Source organism: Micromys minutus (assembly GCF_963924665.1).
Source record: "Micromys minutus genome assembly, chromosome: 3".
In the NCBI taxonomy this organism is placed as follows: Eukaryota; Metazoa; Chordata; class Mammalia; order Rodentia; family Muridae; genus Micromys; species Micromys minutus.
The window spans coordinates 23594460-23614685 of record NC_137972.1 but is presented as its reverse complement, the minus strand read 5'-3'; the positions used below and the strand labels follow the sequence as shown (position 1 = coordinate 23614685).

At 35.5% G+C, this 20226-nt stretch overlaps 1 protein-coding gene across 1 annotated transcript in view; it reads left to right on the top strand.

Annotated features, from left to right (window-relative positions):
* Positions 1 to 375: 375 nt before the first annotated feature.
* Positions 376 to 20226, top strand: part of LOC308418726 (vomeronasal type-2 receptor 26-like) — a gene marked incomplete at both ends in the record, with an annotated part of 50014 nt that continues 30163 nt past the window's right edge. The window contains 2 exons of the mRNA XM_080914205.1: positions 376 to 590; positions 1717 to 2014. Of these exons, the coding sequence (XP_080770331.1) occupies positions 376 to 590; positions 1717 to 2014 (513 nt within the window). The remainder of the gene's footprint in view (positions 591 to 1716; positions 2015 to 20226) is intronic.

The window sequence follows — 20226 nt, the reverse complement described above, 5'->3', positions numbered from 1 at the left end:
CTCATTGAGTGGACACACCTCTCGAGTGTTTCCGAGGATTTCATACTTTTTCTTAATTGTGTGTTTTCCTGCTGAGAATCCGGATTCCCAGGTGCCAAGTGAGAGGTTCCTGAACCCTTGGAGACTCAAGGTGACTGTGAAGGGGACAGCATCTAGGGCTAATTAGGTGCAAAGCAGATTAATTCCCAGGAACTGGGGTAGTTTTGGATCCTGGTGGACCTATATCAGCGAAAAACGATGCTTTATAAATTTGTGCCACACAGACCAGACAGACACATGTTTTATCTGTTTGTTGATGTGCTATTGAGATCCATTAACCCAAGATTCTCAACTGAACAGATTTCTGGTTTTTATCAAGTATTTATCAATGTTAGTATGAAATTGCTAATTGCTTTCTCTCCTCTAATTTTTCTCATTGTATTTCAGGAAGAAATTTCTTGTTTCTCCTTAAGTATACCTGCTTCTCTTGGCTACTATCAAGATGGGGATTTTGTCATTGGAGGACTTTTTTCCCTTAGAGTGACTGATGGAGACACTAGAAGTAAATTTGGTTTTACAGATACAATCTATATACCAGAACTTGTTTTCGTGTAAGTCTTTTACTTCTCCCTTAAAATATTATTTTAGGATTTCATATATATGTTGATATGTATGAAATATATGGTGATCAAACCAAAGTGTACTGCTTCTCCTCTAGTGTCTGCTGTCTTCAACTTTGTGGATTCTCTCTGTCTTTGTGTCTCTCACACTCAGCCTTTCTCTTTCTCTCTCACTCAGTCATATTTTATCAACTGAGTTCACTTAGGTATTTCTGTTCCACAGAAGTATAAGACATAATTTAGAGTATAGTCAAGATACTTGGTCAAACATCAACCGAAACTCTCCCTCCCTTTCCCAGTATGCACCCAATGCCAATAGCTCCTCAGCAATAACTATGTCTCTGTGTCTCTTCCTTATTCATGCTGAATTCTCTTAAGTAGGTAAGAAAGCTTTGAAAACACTTTTCAGTTGAAGTGAGTTTTCTTTGTTTTCATTAAGTATATTGTACTGAGAACATTATATTGTTCCTTCTTTAATTGATTTGACACTTTTAATTTCAATTGCCATGGTTGATCAAGCACTGTGCATTTTCTCAGGGTTTATTCTATTTTGGAAACCATATGAAATACTAAGTTTTAATGTTTGCTATTTCCCATGATTTACTCCTCAATTTTACTTTCTCGGATACAAGTTCCACAGTAAAAATTTCAGTCCTACATTTCATAGTATGTAATGGTACAAACTTTTAGCCTAAGAACTTAAGACTCAGAGGCATGAGACTCTCGGTGACCCTGAACTAAACATGGTCTACAAAATGAACAATGTTTAAATTGTCTAATTTTTTTAGACAATGTTTAAATACATCCTGAGCTGAATTAGTGAAATTCTATCTCAAGAAAAAAACACAGTTGTGAATTTGGTAATAATTTTTAAAATGAATCTTCTTTTAAAAGATAAATTCCTCTACATTTTTAATATACAATATTTTGTTTATTGGATTATTGCATAAATACTTTATATGACAGAGATAGTTATAAATAAATACCCAGAATTTTAGAGGAGGAATGGGAGTATCTACAGAGAGAAGAGAGGAAGGTATGTGATATAATTATATTTTAATTAAAAATTAGTATTAAAAGAGAACACAAAAATTGTCTTTCCAATTTTTCCTCCTAGGGATTTCACCAAACATTATCAGAACATATTGGCCATGGTTTTTGCTATAGAAAAAATCAACAAGAACCCAAATATTCTATTCAATATGTCTCTGGGATTCTATCTCTTCAATGTTGACTTTAATGACATGAAGGCCACCGAGAGGTCTATGACTTTGCTTTCCGGAGAGAGCCCTGCAGTTCCTAACTACAGCTGCAGGCCTGAGAAGACTGATAAGCTGGTTGCAGTGATAGGAGGCATTTCAACAGGAATTTCAACTCAGATCTCCAGAGTTTTAAGTCTCTACAATGTCCCACAGGTATGCAAGGAATCCTGGTTCTTTAGTTTAAACATACTAACATAGTAATAAATGCTAATTAATCCAGTTATTGTTTAAAAGTGAGGTACAGGACTGTTTAATAATTTACTATTTACTTATTTTAACAAAAGTATAATTTATTCATAAGATGAAATAAAGATTGCATAATAAATTTAATTGAAAAACCTTTAAATTTGAAAAAATTTAATGTAATGACAACCTGTATTCTATCCACTACAAAAAATTTCCCTTTGCCTTGTACCATTGTTAGTACTGTCTTTTTTTCATATCCACTTAAATGGTATCGCAAAGCATGGGGACGATAATAATTCTACACATTTTTAGTCGTAACCTTTAGGACATAGTCCTTATTATTTCAGTGTTTTCAGCTCAGATTGCCACATAACATTTACTTCTATGTAAGAATCATTGGTCAGACTTACTGTGGCTGGGTTTTGGGCTGTGTCAATTTTCCTTCATCAGAACAAAAGTTGTAAGATCTGTCATTGTTTAAATATATTTTTGTTTATCCATTATAACTTTTTATAAACAATGCCACAGTAGTAACATTTACAAGTCAAATGCAACTTAATTATTAATCATCTTAAAAAGAGCTATTTAGAAACATTAGTTTGGAAATAACAGTGATTCATTAACTGCTTTTGTGAAAAAGTGAGGTAATTTAAAATGTTCATCAAATGCATTAGGCTGCTCTGTTGAATCTCTTCTGGTTTTTATTTTTCTTTATATGTTTATATTTGTAACTTATTCTCACCATGCAGAATAGGCTGGTCTTGAATCTTATGTAGCACAGAATTGCCTTACAGAAATCTTCTTGCCTTTGCTTCTCTAGGTCTGAGATTAAAGGTGTACACTAATCATATTTTTCTTTTATGAGTTCTTATGACTGATTTCTTTAAATTTTTTCAGACATATGCTTATTATGACATTTATTTATGAAAACAATTTTTCATAAAAATGTATATATAATTTTCTTGTTTTTTTTTATCACTGACCTTCTATTGCCTCTCAATGACCCGTCCCCTCTCATATAACAGCACCTCATTCTGTTTTCCTGACATAGGTTCCTTCCCTTTGCAGCCTTTTTACTCCATGTAACCATTTAATCAGTCATCACATGGTCTGCTGAGCTACCAGAGTCCATTCAGAAGACCCTGTCAGTGATGATATTTTGAAGTGTTTCTCCTTTTCTATTTCAAAGTTTTAAGTTTTTTAACAACTTTATTTTAAAAAACAAAGATAAATGTACAGATTTTAAGCATTTTTTTGCATAAAAGTATACAATACATTTTTGTCAGTATGTGGTTTTTTTTTAAAGTTTGATAGTGTGATAAAGATCTTACTAGTTACAATGAACATAAAGTACATGTAAAACAAGATGTAACCTGGAATTAGTCAACATTTTCTTGGTGTGTAAAAAAAATGTTTATTTTTACAATGAGCAAACAGTACATGTAATACAGGGTGTAACCCAGAATTTGTCAATGTGTTCTTGGTGGGTAAGGATTGAGCATGACATTTTTTGTTTTGTTTTGTTTTTTTCTTGGACTTCATACAGTCTGTGAGTTTTTTCTGGGGCAGTGCGGTCCTATGGGGTAAACATCCCACTCTCAGTGACTGCATATTATGTCTGTTCTTTTGTGACTGGGTTATCTCACTCAGGATGATATTCTCTAGATGCTGCCATTTTCTTAAGAATTTGGTTAAGTCATTGTTGCTGGTGCCTGAGTAGTTGTCCATTGTATAAATGTTCCACAATTTTTTTATCCGTTCATCTAATGAAAGACATCTGGGTTTTTTCCAGCGTCTGGCTATTATATAAAGAGCTGCTATGAACATTGTGGTGCATATATCTTTGTTGTGTATTAAAGTGTATATGGGGTATATGCCCAGAAGTGGAATACCTGGGTCTTCAGTAGTACTATGTCCAATTTTCTGAAGTATCACAAGACAGATTTCCAGAGTGGTTGTATTAGTTTACAACCACACCAACAGTGGAGAAGTGTTCCTCTTTCTCCACAATCACACCAGCATCTGTTGTCATCTGGGTTTGGAATCTTGGCCAATCTGACTGGTGTGAGGTGGAATCTCAGGGTTGTTTTGATTTGCCTTTCCCTGATGGCTAAGGATGTCAAGCACTTCCTCAGATGTTTCACAGACATTCGATATTCCTCAACTGAGAACGTTTTGTTTAGCTCTGTACCCCATTATTTAATAGGGTTGTTTGATTCTCTGGTGTCAAGCTTTTTGAGTTCTTTGTATACCTTTGATATTAGGCCTTTATCTGATGTGGAGTTGGTGAAAATCTTAACCATTCTGTTAGCTGCCGTTTTGTTTTCTTGACGATGTCCATAGCCTTACAGAAATTTTACAATCTCATTAAGTCCCATTTGTTAATCTTGGACCTTAGAGCTTCAGCCATTGGTGTTTTGTTCAGAAAATTTTCACCTGTGCCTATGTGTTTTAAGGTTTTCCCTACTTTCTCATCTAATAGTTTCAGTGTATTTGGTTTAATGTGGACATCTTTGATCCACTTACACTTGAGCTTTGTACAAGGAGATGAGAAAGGGTGTATTTTCATTCTTTTGCATGCTGAGCACCAGTTGGACCAACACCATATGTTGAATAGGGTGTCCTTTTTCCATTGAATGTTTACATCTCCTTTGTCAAAAATCAGGTGACCATATATGTGAGGGCTCATTTCTGAATCTACTATTCTATTCCATTGATTCACAGGCCTATTTCTGAACCAGTACCATGCAGTTTTTAGAACAATTGCCTTGTAATATAGCTTGAGTTCAGGGATAGTCATTCCAACATATGTTTTCTTGTTGTTGAGGATGGATTTCGCTATTCTAGGTCTTTTGTTGTTCCATATGATATTGCACATTGATCTTTCCAACTCAATGAAGAACTGGGTAGAAATTTTGATGAGGATTGCATTGGATCTGTATAATGCTTTTGGTAGGATGGCCATTTTTAAAATGTTGATCCTTCCAATCCATAAGAATGAGAGATCTTTCCATTTTCTGAGATCATTCTCAATTTCTTTCTTTAGAGGTTTGAAGTTCTTTACATACAGGTCCTTCACTTGCTTAGTTAGAGTCACACCAAGGTATTTCATAGTTTTTGTGACGATTGTGAAGGGTACCTTTTCCCTAATTTCTTTCTCTACATGTTTGTCCTTTGAGTATAAGAAGCCTACTGATTTGTTTAAGTTAATTTTGTATCCAGCCATTTTGCTGAACTTGTTTATAAGCTGTAGAAATTCTTGGGTGGAATTTTTGGGGTCACTTAAGTACACTATCATGTTATTAACAAAGAGTGTTGTTTTTATCTCTAACTTTACAATTTGTATCCCCTTGATCTCCTTTTGCTGTCTAATTGCTCCAGCCAGGACTTCCAGTACTGTGTTGAATAGGTAGGGGGAGAGCGGGCAGCCTTGTCAAGTCCCTGATTTTAGTAAGATTGCTTCAAGTTTCCCAACGTTAATTTTGATGTGGGCTGTTGGTTTGCTGTATATTGCTTTTATTATGTTTAAGTATGGGCCTTGGATTCCTGTTTTTTCCAGGACTTTAAACATGAAGTGGTGTTGAATTTTGTCGAATGCTTTCTCAGCATTTAGTGAGATGACCATGTGATTTTGTTCTTTGAGTTTGTTTATATGGTGGATTACATTGATGGATTTACTTATATTAAACCATCCCTGCATCCCAGGGATGAAGCCTACTTATTCATGATAATTGATTGTTTTGATGTGTTCTTGGATTTGGTTTGCAAGTTTTGTTGAGTATTTTTGCATCAATGTTTATAAGTGAGATTGGTATGAAGTTTTCTTTCTTTGTAGGGTTTTTGTGAGGTTTAGGTACAAGGGTTATTGTAGCCTCATAAATGAGTTAGGTAGTATTACATCTGATTCTAACTTTTGGAATAGTTTGGAGAGTATTGGTGTTATATCCCCAATAAATATCTGATAAAATTCGGCACTGAACCCTTCTGGACCTGGGCTTTTGTTTGGTTGGGAGGCCTTTGATGACTTCTTCTATTTCTTTAGGTGTTATAGGATAATTTAGATGGTTTACTTGATCCTGGTTTAAGTTTAGAATCTTGTATCTGTCTAAGAATTCATCCATTTCCTCAAGATTTTCCAATTTTGTGGACTATAAATTTTTGTAATAGGATCTTATGATTTCTTGAATTTCCTCAGTTTCAGTTGTTATGTCTCCACTTTCCTTTCTGACTTTGTTAATTTGTATAATCTTTCTTTGCCCTCTAGTTAGTCTGGCTAGGGGTTTATCAATCTTGTTGATTTTCTCAAAGAACCAACTCTTGGTTTTGTTGATTTTTTCAATGGTTCTTTTTGTTTCTATTTGGTGTATTTTTGCCATAATTTTGATTAATTCTTGCCGTCTACTCTTCTTGGGTATATCTGATTCCTTTTGTTCTAGGGATTTTAACTGTGCTGTCAGGTTGCTGATATAAGTTCTCTCCAGTTTCTTTTTGGAAGCACTTAGGGCTATGAGTTTTCCTCTCAGTACTTCTTTCATTGTATCCCATAGGTTTGGGTATGTTTTATTTTCATTTTTGTTGAATTCTAGAAAATCCTTAATTTCTTTCTTTATTTCTTCTTTGACCCGGATATCTTTTAACAGAGCATTGATTAGTTTCCATGTGTATGTGGGCTTTTTGTTTTCTTTGTTGTTGTTAAAGATCAGCTGTATACCATGGTGATCTTTGAGGATGCATGAGAGTATTTCAATCTTCTTATATCGACTGAGGCTCATTCTGTGTCCAATTATGTGGTCAATTTTCGAGAAGGTGCCATGGGGTGATGAGAAGAAGGTGTATTCTTTTACTTCAGGATGATATGTTCTGTATATATCTAATAATTCTGGTTGGTTCAAAGTCTCTGCTAGCTTTGCAGTGTCCATGTTCATTTCTGTTTCCATGATCTGTCCATTTGTGAGAGTGGGATATTAAAGTCTCCCACTATTATTGTGTGGGGTGAAATGTATTTTTTGAGTTTATTAGCGTTTCTTTTATGAATATGGGTGCTTTTTTATTTGGAGCATATATGTTAAGGATTGAGAGTTCCTCCTGGCAGATTTCCCCGGTAATGAGTAAAAAGTGTTTTTTCTTATCTTTTTTGATAAATTTTGGTTGGAAATTTACTTTATTTGATATTAGAATAGCCACATCATGTTGCTTTTTGTAGCTGTTTGCTTGGAAGCTTTTTTCCCACTCTTTTACTCTGAGATAGTGTCTGTCTTTGTCTCTAGATGAGTTTCCTGTATGCTGCAAAATGCTGGATTTTTTTTTTATATATCCAGTCTGATAACCCATGTCTCTTTATTGGGGAGTTGAGTCCATTTATGTTGATAGATATCAAGGAATAGTTGTTTCTGTTTCCTGCTATTATTGCTTTTGTGGGTTGCATTGTGTCTGTTTTTCTTCTTTTGGTTTTCTTGTTTACGAGTTTTCTTGTTTTTACTAGGCTGTATTTTACCTCATTTTATTGGGTTTTCCACCTATAATTCGGTGTAGTACTGGGTTTGTGGTCAGATATGTGTAAATTTTTCATTTGTCTTGAAATATCTTCATCTCTCCATCTATGGTGATTGATAGTTTTGCTGGGTATAGCAGCTTGGGATGGCACTTGTGCTCTTTAAGGGTCTGCATGATGTCTGTCCAGGCTCTTCTAGCTTTCATAGTCTCTGTTGAGAAATCGGGTAAGATTCTGATTGGTCTGCCTTTATATGTTACCTGACCTTTTTTTCTTACTGCTTTTAGTATTCTTTCTTTGCTTTGGGCACTTGGTGTTTTTACTATTATGTGTCGGGAGGTATTTCTTTTCTGGTCCAGTCTATTTGGAGTTCTGAAGGCTTCTTTTATGCTCGTGGTCATCTCATTCTTGAGGGTAGGGAAGTTTTCTTCAACGATTTTATTGAAGATATTTACTGTGCCTCTTAGTTGATACTCTTCTCCCTCTTCTATTCCTATTATTCTTAGGTTTTGTCTTCTCATTGTGTTCTGTATTTCCTGGACATTTTGGGTTTGGAGCTTTTTGTTTTTTGCATCTTCTCTGGCTGTTTTGTCTATGTTTACAATGTTGTCTTCTGCCCCCAAGATTCTCTCTTCCATCTCTTGTAATCTTTTGGACATACTTGCTTCTGTGACTCCTGATTTCTTTTTTTGGTGTTCTACCTCTAGGGTTATCTCTTTTAGTGATTTTTTTATTGTGTCCATTTCTGTTTTAAATTCCCTTTTCCATTCCTTCATCTCTTTGGTTCTGTTTTTCTCTCATTCTTTGAGTTTTTTGAGTGGTTTTCTTGTTTCCTCTTGAAAAGCTTCTGATTCTTTTTGCTTTCCTCCCGTTCTTGTTTAAGTATCTCTATCAGCGTCTTGAGGTATGATTTCAGGTCTGCATCTTCTTTTTCTCTAGTGTTTGGCATTCCAATATTTGTTGTTATGGGAGAGCTTGGTTCTGGTGTTGCCAGGTTGTCTTGGATTCTTTGGGATATACTCTTTCTCTTTCCTCTTGCCATTTTGTTGTCAGTGATATGTTCTTGCCTTTCCCTTGTATCTGGTCTGTGTCCCTGTATCTCCACTAGTCCAGGTGGCAGATGGGCCGAGCCCTCTTCTGGGCCCCAGAGTCATCGGGTGGAAACAAAAGTTCCAATGTTGTGTTCCTGGTCCCTGGATCGGGCAGGGCGGGGGCATGCTTTACCTGTGCGTACTCAGCAGAGATCTCTCTGCTCCCTGGCTGTCCAGATCTTCTACTCACCAGTCTTTAAAACTTTTGAAACTACTGGTCCCCAAAGTTTAAATTTTATCCTATTGTCTCTGAGTTGATTAGACTGGTTATTTTTGCATAGCGTAGAGAGGCAGCCAACTCCACCTGATATTTTCTACATGTAGCTAGATATTCAGTTTCCCTAGCAATTGGTGAAAGCAAATGTCTTTTGTCCAGTACATGTTTTAGACTATAGATAAGTGAGCTTATTTATTGGTCTTCTGTTTGGTTTGTGTAAAGGATTGTGCTATGCCTACTCCAGGCTGCTGTGTTATCATGGCTCCATAGTATAATTTAAGATCTGGTATATGAATTTACATTTATCTCTTTCCTCCCTATTTATGATTAATTCATTCAATAGGGGTCTTTATGTTTCCACATGAATGCTGGAATTGACTTTGCTAGTCTTATGAAGAGTGCCATAGGAAGGATGATGAGAATTTCACTTAATAATATATCATTTTGGAATATTTTACAGTGTTAACTCAGCCAATCTGTGTTTCCGAGTTCCTTCTGTCTTATGGGTTTTTTTTCAATGACTTAAAGCCTTCCACCTTTTTCCTTAGACTTATTCTTAGTTGCTATAATATTTTTTTCCAAAATCTATTTGTTTTATTTTGCTTTTGACGAGATACAAGAGACTGTCAAAACACTGTAGGTTGTTGCTATTAGCCTTGGTGTTATTCTAGAGACAAAGGGCATTTAAGTTTTGCTGTAGACACCATGCACCTCAGACATAGGACTTGGAGGAACCAAACTGGATTTTACAAGAATTCTTCTTTCATGATTGTGATATTTTATAGTCCTGGAAGGTTTATGTAGGCTTATAAGGCAAATAAGCAATAGTGTTATAAGGATTTATCTATGAAATACTACAATAACTACAGCAAAAATTGGGTTTACATGGCTGCACTTAGATCTTGGTCTAAACAACATATTTTATTGGAATTCTGGTTAACTCAATTAGAAGTCATGCCTGGTACTATCAACCTAGCCAACAACACATGGATAGTGAAGTTGTAGATCTTAGAGGGGAACCTCACACTTCCAGTTAATAAACTACCATTTTTTAGCTAAATAATTATATGTGTGTCAGTGTGTCTGTGTGTTTGTTTGGGTGTTTTAGTGTGTGCATGAATAAATATATCTCTTTCTGTAATAAAAAAATCTCATCAAAATTATACAGCTAGTTTAATTACAATAGAAATGTTTTATGTGCTCCATTTACACAATTACTGCATCTAAGATGCAACATTAACAACAACAACAACCACAGAAAGGGCAGCAGAAATATGGACTAAGACAGAGAAAATGAAATTCTACTGTGAGTTTATGTCTCCTAGCAATAGCAAGGAAACTTAACTACATTTTTCAAAAAATATGGATGCCTGAAAATACAATATCAATACACATTTGAATATGGAAGGGAAAATCTCAAGGAGTGCCCTTTCACAAAGAAATAAAAATAAATATATAATGAGAAGATAAGAAGTACTCATGTTCCAGAGCAAGGAACTTAAAAATTTGATATCCAGTTCCAATGCTCACCTTTGAAATCATATATATAAAAGAACACTAAACAAACTCACCAAGTTTCTTCCTATATTTATGCATTTACATATTAACAAGAAAAAAAGGAAATGAATTTGAAAGTTTTTGAAGAGGGTTGGATAGAGAAAAAGAAAGAGGATAAATAATGTAATTACAATTATATATAATATATATTAAACTTATTGTTACATATCATGTATAAAATTAAAATATTTAAATTCTATATCATAAAAGTCATGGCAACCAAGAGAAATAGTAGTAATATGACAAAAGTAGAACTTAATAAAAGTGGTGTTCCATACAAATTTCATCAGTAAAATATAAAAGGTGACAATAGGAGTAGAGGGGCAATCTGTGATACTAGTAACACATTTTTTTCACATTTTTTCTCTTATTTTTTTCTCATTTTTTACTTGATACTCTGTATTTACATTTGAGATGTTATCCCTTTCCCTTGCCCTTCTCCCATCCCTTCTCCCTTCCATTTGCCTTCACAAAGCTGCAGTCCCTCCTAATCATCTTCTCCACCCCATTGTCTTGGCATTCCCCTAAATTGAGATAACATGCCCTCCCTGGACCAAAAATCTCTTCACTCATTGATGCCAGATACTGGTATCTTCATCTACATATGCGACTGGATCAGTGGTTCTCTCAATGTGTGCCCAAAGGTTGGTGTTTTAGTCTCTTTGAGCTGTGGTAGGTTTTGTTAGTTGATCATTTTGTTCTTCTCATGGGGTTTCAGACCCATTCTACTCCTTCAGTTCTTTCTTTATCACCCTCATTGGGGTCCTTATGTTCAATCCAATAAAGTTAGATGCAAGCATATTAAGCTGTACATATATATATATATATATATATATATATATATATATATATATATATATATATATATATATATATATATACACACACCTGAGAATGCATCTCTATCTGGTTCTTGACAGAAAGCACTACTTGGCACCAGCAATGCTGCTTGGGTTTATGGGCAGCGTATGAGGTAGAATCCCAGGTGGAGAAGTGTCTGAATGATATTTTTTCCAATACTTGCTCCTCTATTCGTTTCTTTATTTCTTCACATGAAGGTTGTGTTCTTCATTCTCAAAAAGAACTGAGGCATCCACCTTCTGGTCTTCCTTCTCTTTGAGCTTTATAATTTCTGTTTACGGTTCCTTGGGTATTCTGAGTATTTGGGACTAGTATCTGCTTATAAATGAGGACATACCATGAGTGTTCTTTTGTGACTGGGTTACTTTACTCAGAATGATAGCATCAAGTTCCATCCATTTGCTTAGGAATTTCATGAGCTCATTATTTCTAATACCTGAGTAGTACTCCATTGTTTATATGTACCACAATTTATTTATCCATTCTTCTGTTGAAGGACATCTGGGTATTAAAAATAGGACTGCTATGAACATGGTGGAACATATGTATTCGTGAGATGTTGGAGCTCCTTTTGGGTACATGCACAGAAGTGGTATAGCTGGTCCAAGATTCTGAGAAACAGCTAGACTAATTTGCAGAGTATTTGTACCAGTTTATAATTCCACCAAGAGTGGAGGAGTGTTTCTCTTTCTCTACATCCTAGTCAGCATCTGCTGTCACCTGAGGTTTTGATCTTAGCCATTCTGACTGCTGTGAGGTGGAATCTTAGATTTCTTTTGATTTGCACTTCCATGTGGCTAGAAAATTGATCATTGCTTTAGGTGCTTCTCAGCAATTCTATACTCCTCAGTTGAGAATTCATTGTTTAGAACCGTACCATATTTTTAAGTAGTATTAGCTTATTCTCTAAAGTCTAACTTCTTGAGTTCTTTGTATATACTGGATACTAGCCCTATATCAAGTGTGGGATTGGTAAAGATCTTTTCCCAATCTATTGATTGCCATTTTGTTCTTTTGACTGAGTCCTTAGCCTTACAGAAGCTTTGCAATTTCACAAGATCCTATTTGTTGATTCTTGCTCTTATAGCAAAAGCCATTGGTGTTCTGTTCAGGAAATTTTCCCCTGTGCCTATGTGTTCTAAGCTCTTCCCCACTTTCTGTTCTATATGTGTCAGTGTACCTGGTTTTATGTGGAGGTCGTTGATCCACTTCGACTTGAGCTTTGTACAAGGATATAAGAAAGAATCAATCTGCATTCTTTTGCATGCTGACTGCCAGTTGAAGTAGCATCATTTGTTAAAGAGGCTGTTTTTTTTCTATTGAACATTTTTAGCTCCTTTGTCAAGGATCAAGTGATCATAGGTTTTTTGGGTTCATTTCTGGATCTTTGAATCTATTCCATTGATCTACCCACCTGTCTCTGCACAAATACCATGCAGTTTTCATGACTATTGATCTGTAATATATCTTGAAGTCAGAAATGGTGACTCCCCCTGAAGGCTTTTTTATTGTTGAGGATATTTTTTGCTATCCTGGGTTTTTTTTTTTTTATTCCAAATAAATTTCCAAATCATTTTTTACAACTCTAAGAAGAATTGAGTTAAAAATTGATGGGGATTTTACTGAATTTTACATTGCTTTTGTCAAGATGGCCACTCTTACTATATTTATCCTTCCAATCCATCAGCATGGAAGATCTGTCCATCTTCTGAGGTCTTCCTCAATTTTCTTCTTCAGGGACTTGTAGTTCTTATCATACAGATCCTTCACTTGCTTTGTTAGTGTCACACCAAGGTATTTTATATTCTTTGTGACTATTGTGACTGTTATTGATTCTCTAATATCTTTCTCAGCCTGTTTATCCTTTGAGTAGAGGAAGGCAATTGATTTGTTTGAAGTATTTTGTATCCAGCAACTTTGGTGAATTTGTTTCTCAACTGTAGGAGTACTCTGGTGGAATTTTTGGGGTTACTTAAACATACTGTAAGATCACCTATAAATAGGGATATTTTAACTTCTTTCTTTACAAATTTTACCCCTTTCACCTCTTTTTGCTCTCGAATGCTTTGGCTAATACTTCCAGTTCTAAAATGAGTAGGTAGGAAGTGAGTGGGCAGCCTTGTCTAGACCCTTTATTTAGTGAAATTGATTCAAGTTTCTCACAATTTAGTTTGATGTTAGCTACTGTTTTTTTCTGTATATTGCTTTTACTATGTTCAAGTATGGGTCTTGAATTTTTAACCTTCTAAGCCTTTTAACATGAAGGAGTTGAATTTTGTCACATGCTTTCTCAACATCTAGAGAGGTCATTTTTTTTTTTTATTTTTATCTTTAATTTTCTTTAAATAGTAGATAACATTGACATGTTTTCTTATATTGAACCATCCTTGCATCCCTGGAATTAAGCCTACTTGATCATGGTGAGTGAACATTTTGATGTGTTCTTGAATTCTGTTTGAAAGAATTTTATTAAGTATTTTTGCATCAATGTTTATGAGGGAAATTGGTCTAAATTTCTCTTTCTTTGTAGGGTCCTTGTGTGGTTTAGAAATAAGTGTAATTGTGGCTTCGAAGAATGAGTTCAGTAGTGTTACTTCTGTTTCTATTTTGTGGAATAGTTATGAAAGTATTGTTATTAGGTCTTCTATGAAGTTTGTTAGAATTCTGCACTAAACCCATCAGGTCCTGGGCTTTATTTGTTTGGAGTCTTTTGATGACCGCTTCTTTTTCTTTGGGAGTTATGGGGATGTTTAGATGATTTATCTGATCCTGATTTTACTTTGGCACCTGGTATCTTTCTACAAAATTATCCATTTCCTCCAGATTTTACAGTTTTGTTGAATATAGGCTTTTGCAGTAGGATCTGATGATTTCTTTAATTTCCTCAGTTTCTATTGTAATGTCTCTGCTTTCATTTCTGATTTTATTTAGACACTCTCTCTGCTTCATGTAGTTAGTATTGCTAAGGGTTTGTCAACCTTGTTAATTTTTTTTTTAAAGAACCAGCTCTTGGATTGTTGATTCTTTCTATGTTTTTGTTTGTTTGTTTGTTTTTATTTAGTTTATTTGAGCTCTTAGTTAAATGATTTCCTGCCATCTACTTCTATTGGGTGTATCTGCTACTTCCTTTTTTTTTCTAGATCTTTCCAGTATGCTGTCAAGCTGTTGTTATATACTCTCTCCAAAATCTCTTTGGAGGCACTCAGTTATAAGTTTCCTGTTAGCACTGCTTTGGAAATATATTGTAATTTAGGGTATGTTATGCCTTCAATTTTGTTAAATTCTGAAAAAAAAAAAAAACTTTGATTTCTTTCATTATTTCTTCCTTGACCAAGTTATTGTTGAACAGAGATTTGCTCAGTGTTCATGTGTATGTGGCCTTTTTGTTTGTTTTTTTGTTTGTTGATTATTGAAGACTGTCTCAGTCCATGGTGATCTGGTAGTATGCTTGGAATATTTTGATGTTTTTGTATCTGTTAAGGCCTGTTTTGTGACTAATAAAATGGTCAATTTTGGAGATAGGGTCATGAGGTGCTGAGAAAAGCAGATATTATTTTGTTTTAGGATAAAATATTATGTAGGTGTGTATTAAAACATCCATCTGATTCATAATGTCTGTTAGTTTCACTGGATCTCTGTTCAGTTTTTGCTTCCTTGATTTGCTCTTTAATGACTGTTGGGTATTGAAGTCTCCCACTATTATTGTGTGTTGTAAAGTATATCCTCTGAGCTTTAGTGGAATTTCATTTATGAATGGGGGAACCCTTATATTTCGAGCATAGATGTTCAGGATTGAAAGTTCATCTTGGTAGATATTTTCCTTTGATGAATAAAAAATATCTTTCCTTGCCTTTTTAAAAAAGTTTTGGTTGAAATCTATTTTATGAGAATGACTACTTGAGGTTGTGTCTTTAGACCATTTGCTTGAAATGTTTGTCTCAAACTTTTACTCTGTCTTTGTTGCTGAGTTTCCTGTATGTAGCAAAATCCTGGATTCAATCTCTGTATTTTTATTGGGGAATTGAGTCCCTTGCTGTTAAGAGCTATTAAGAAATAATGATTGTTTTTTCCTGCTATTTTATTGTCAAAGGTAGAATTATGTTTGTGTGCTTTTATTCTTTGATTTATTTGCAAGAAGATTAATTTTTTATTTTTCTAGTTTAAATTTTCCTTATTTGCGGTGAGTTTTCCATCTATTATTCTTTGTATTCCTGGATTTGTGGACAGGTGTTGTGTAAATGTGCCTTTGCCTGGAATATCTTGGTTTATCCATCTTCTGTATTTGAGAATTTTTCTGGATATAGTAACCTAGGCTTGCATTTTTGTATTCTTAGTGTCTGTATCATGTCAGTCAAGTATCTTCTAACTTTCATAGTCTGTGTTGAGAAGTCTGATATAATTACATTCTGTCTGCCTTTATATGTTACCTGTCTTTTTTCCCTTTTTTTTTTAGTACTTTTTTTAAAAATTTTGAACATTTGTTGCTTTGATTCTTCTGTGTCAGGAAGAATTTATTTTCTGGTATAATCTCTTTGGGGTTCTGTGGGCTTCTTGTATGTTCATGGTTTCTTTAGGTTAGGGAAGTTTTCTTCTATAATCTTGTTGAAGATATTTCCTAGGCCTTTTAGTTGGGATTCCTCTCTCTCTTCTTTATTTATTACTTAGAATTTGTCTTCTCATTGTGTGCTGGATTTCTTGGATGTTTTGGGTTAGAATCTTCTTGATTTATTCATTTTCTCTTACTGCTGTGTCAATGATTTCTTTGTATCTTCTGCTCCTGAGATTCTCTCCTCCATCTTTTGTAGCCTGTTGGTCATGCTTGTGTCTATGTCTCCTGATGTCTTTCCTACGTTTTCCAACTTCAGAATTGTTTCCTTTTGTTATCTATTCATTGTTTCTCTTTCTGTTTTCAGTTCATTTACCTCTTTGTTTGTGTTTTCCTTTAGCTCTTTATGTGATTTTTGTGCTTTTTATTGTGTGTGTTTTCTCTTTAAGGGCTTCAACTTCTTTGCATGTGTTCTCCTGGTTTTCCTGTACTTCTTTAGGCATATTATTTATGTGCTTCTCAATGATCTTGATCATTACTATCAAGTATGATTTAAGTTTAAATCTTGTTTTTCTGGTGATTTGGGGTACCCACTCTTTGCCATGGTGGGAAAAATGGGTTCTTATGTTGCCGTATTGTCTTGTTTTCCATTTCTTAGATTCTTGTACTTGCCTCTTGCCATCTTGTTATCAATGATGCTAGGTAATCTTATCTCTTACTGCAAATTTTTGCTCCTGTGAGTCTCTGGGCCCATGGTCTCCAGAGGGAGATTGTTTCTAGGTGTTCAGCTCTCTGGGTAGGCTGTGGGTTCAGGTGGCAAAGCCTATTCCTGATGTACCTGGGTTGGCTCTGAACTTGGCCCGAAAGTGTTTGTTTTCAGGTGGCAATGCCACCTACTCCCTGAGAGTTCTGGGTGCCCATTCTTGAGATAGACAGTGGGAAGGAAATGTGGACTAACTCCTGTTCTCTGGAGTGAGAGCCCTCTTGAAAGTCTTAGGGGTCCACTAACCTGTGGGCAGGCTGACAATTCTGATGAAACTAGGCAAGGTCAGGACTTGGCCTGGAAGTGTCTGTTCACAGGCAGCATTGCCACCTGAGCCCTCAAAATTCTGGGAGGTCTCTGCTTTATTTTTTTTTTTTTAATTTCACATGTCATTAATTCCATTTTAATTTCCTCTACAAATTCATTATTGGTTTATAGGAAGCTACTAGTTTGGATGTTTATTTTGTGTACTGTTACTTTGATGAAAGTATATATGAGGGCTGACTTAATGTTCCATAAGAGCCCATGATAAAACATTCAGACATAATATCATATGTGAACAGGGATAATTTATCTTCTTGTCCTATTTGTAGTTGTTTTCTTGCTGCATTGATTTTGCTAGAATTTCAAACTAAAAACGAACGGCAAAGTGAATACTACCTAGCCCTTTCTTCATCTATTTTCTAGTAAACCGTATTATTTTTTATCTGACATTTAATTCATGTTAGTTTCCATGTATAAAGTATCTCAGTAGTTACAATTTTGGGTGTATTGCATTGCTTTGGGGATTCACATTCTTTTGTGTTTGTATTTTATTTGGGAGTCTGTCAGGCTGAATAAGTCTTTTGGCTTTACTTGTATATCCTCTTATTGAACAGTGTACTTATTTTATGTAAATGCATGTTTATGTGGAGAAAGAGAGGATGGCCAGAGAAAGAGAAAGAGAGGGAGAGAGAGGGAGGGAGAATGAGTGGTTAGGAATCATCTGACACAGTCCTTAGAATTATTTTTTTGTTAGCATATGATGCATGAGTTGTGGTCATTCTCATGCAACTTCTATTTACTATCTTATTCCTGATGCCTCCTACACCCTCCTGTCTTGCTGCTCTGCTCTCTGAATGAAACCCTTTCATCTTTTATGTCTGTTTTTGATTACTGTCCCCTGCTTTAAGATTACTGTTTTCATTCACGTGGATCCCTTTATGTTCTCTCTCTCTCTCTCTCTCTCTCTCTCTCTCTCTCTCTCTCTCTCTCTCTGTCTCTCTCTTTGTCCCTCTGTTTCTTTGTCTCTGTCTCTCATCCTCCCTCTCTCTCTCTCTCTCTCTCTCTCTCTCTCTCTCACACACACACACACACACAACCCCCCCCCCACACACAAAGATATACACAGCTCTGTATCCTATTTTTTAATAGGGCTGTTTGATTCTCTGGTGTCTAACTTCTTGAGTTCTTTGTATAACTTGGATATTGCTGAGAACTGTCTTTTTAGTTCACTAACTGGTATATTGATTTAGTGATTCATGGTTATTATTTTTTTTTTTGAAATTCAAGCTTTTCTCTTCATATTCTTGCCAGCTGTCCGCCTGTCTTAGGCTACTGGTAGTGATGCATGTGGCCCAATACAACAACTTCTATGTACTCATAAATCCTGAGACAATTTTGTTATATCTTATCTAATGCACTTGCACATATCATAATAGAGAACTGTGGAGCTGGCAGTGCTGTCCTCTGACCATGTTCTATAGGTTTCTCATTTCTTTATCATGTTGGCATTCTTGTTTGTGCTTTTCTGTGTAGAATATCTAAACTCTCTCTAGTATATGAATGAATTACTGATATATGAAAACAATTTCAGCTCTACATAAAATAAATAATTCTTTCTTTCCATTTCTTCTCTTTGCTAGCTTGAGTGCTGTGTGACTGTTCTCAACCAGTTCTGTATGTTGGGTCCTCTGTATTGTAAGTCCCACATATTTTTTTTTTTTTCATGATTCACTTTCACATTTCCATAGTGCATCCTTGAGTTGAAGAAAGTTTTAAAAGGTTGTTCAGTGGAGGTTTTCCATGTGATTTATTTGAATTCTAACTTTCAGCAAATTTATTTGGTTAAGTTTTTCCATATTTTTCTTCACATTTAAAATGTTCTCAACCAAATGCCTGTTTGCTAAGTTCTACTTATACTGAGAATTGATTCTCTTACTGCATCTACCAGCTTATGTGAGCTCTGTTTGTGATTATGTGTGATTATTCATTACTCTACACAATAGACAGACTCTGACATCCAATTCCATCTCAATTTTCTTATACTATTTTATTTCTAGTACTGATGAATTATGACCTTATAGAGGTGTCACTGTTGTTTGTTCTCTCTCTGTCTCTCTCTGTCTCTGTCTCTCTCTCTTTCTCTCTCTCTCTCATCTCTCTCAATATTTCTACATGTGTGTGCATGATGCATGTGTGTACATGTGTGCATCTATGTGCATAAGTGAGTACCCCTGTGTATGTAGGGGCTATGTGGCAACTGTTGTTTGTGTCAGGACTTTACAGAAAACTATATAGTAAACCTGGAGGTCAGACATTCTTTCTCTATCACTATTTTTATTGGATATTCTCTATATATACATTTCAGATGATATCCCTTTCCTGATATCCCATACCGTGCCCCCTCCCATTACTGCCATGAAGGTGCACACTCTTCCCCCTAAACACCTTGGCATTCTGGTACAATGCGAAAATGAGCCTTCACTAGAACAAAAACCTCTCCCTCCACTGATGCAAGAGAATGCTATCCTCTGCTACATTTGCCCTTGGAGCCATGAGTCTCTCCATGCAAACTCACTGGTTAATGTTTTAGTCTCTGGAAGTTGTGGTGGATTTGGCTAGCTGATAATTTTGGTCTACCCACGGGGTTGTAGACCCTTTTACCTCCTATAGTCCTTTCTCGACCTTCTTCATTGAGGACGCTGAGTTCAATCCAGAGGCTAGCTGCAAGCATCCTCCTCTGTATCAGTATGGCTTTGGCAGAGCCCCTTAGGAGGTATCCATATCAGATTCCTGCTAGTAAGCACTACTTGGCATCAGTAATAGTGTGTGGGTTTAGTGACTGCATATGGGATGGATCCCCAGGTGAGGCAGTCTCTGGGTGATCTTTTTTCCAATCCATGTTTCTCTATTTGTCCCTTTATTTCTTCCCATGAGTGTTTTTGTTCTCCTTTCAAGAAGTAATGAGGCATCCAACTTCTGCCCTTCTCTCTCTTTGAGCTTCATAGTTTCTGTGAATTTTTTATGGGTATTCTTAGCCTTTTGAGTACATACCATGAATGTTCTTTTCTGACTTGGTTACTGCACTCAGAATGATACCTTAAAGTTACATGCATTTGCCTAAGAATTTTATAAAGTCATGGTTTTTATGGTTGAGTAGTACTCCATTGTGTAAATGTACCACAATTTCTGTATCTATTCCTCTGTTGAAGGACATCTGGGTTCTTTTAAGCTGTTGGCATCCCTAGTTATTAGGGAAGTACAAATCAAACAACCCTAAGATTCTACCTCATACCAGACAGAATTGATCAGATAAAAAACTTGGGTGACAGCAGATGCTGGCAAAGATGTGGAGAAAGAGGAACACTCCTCCACTGTTTATGGGGTTGTAA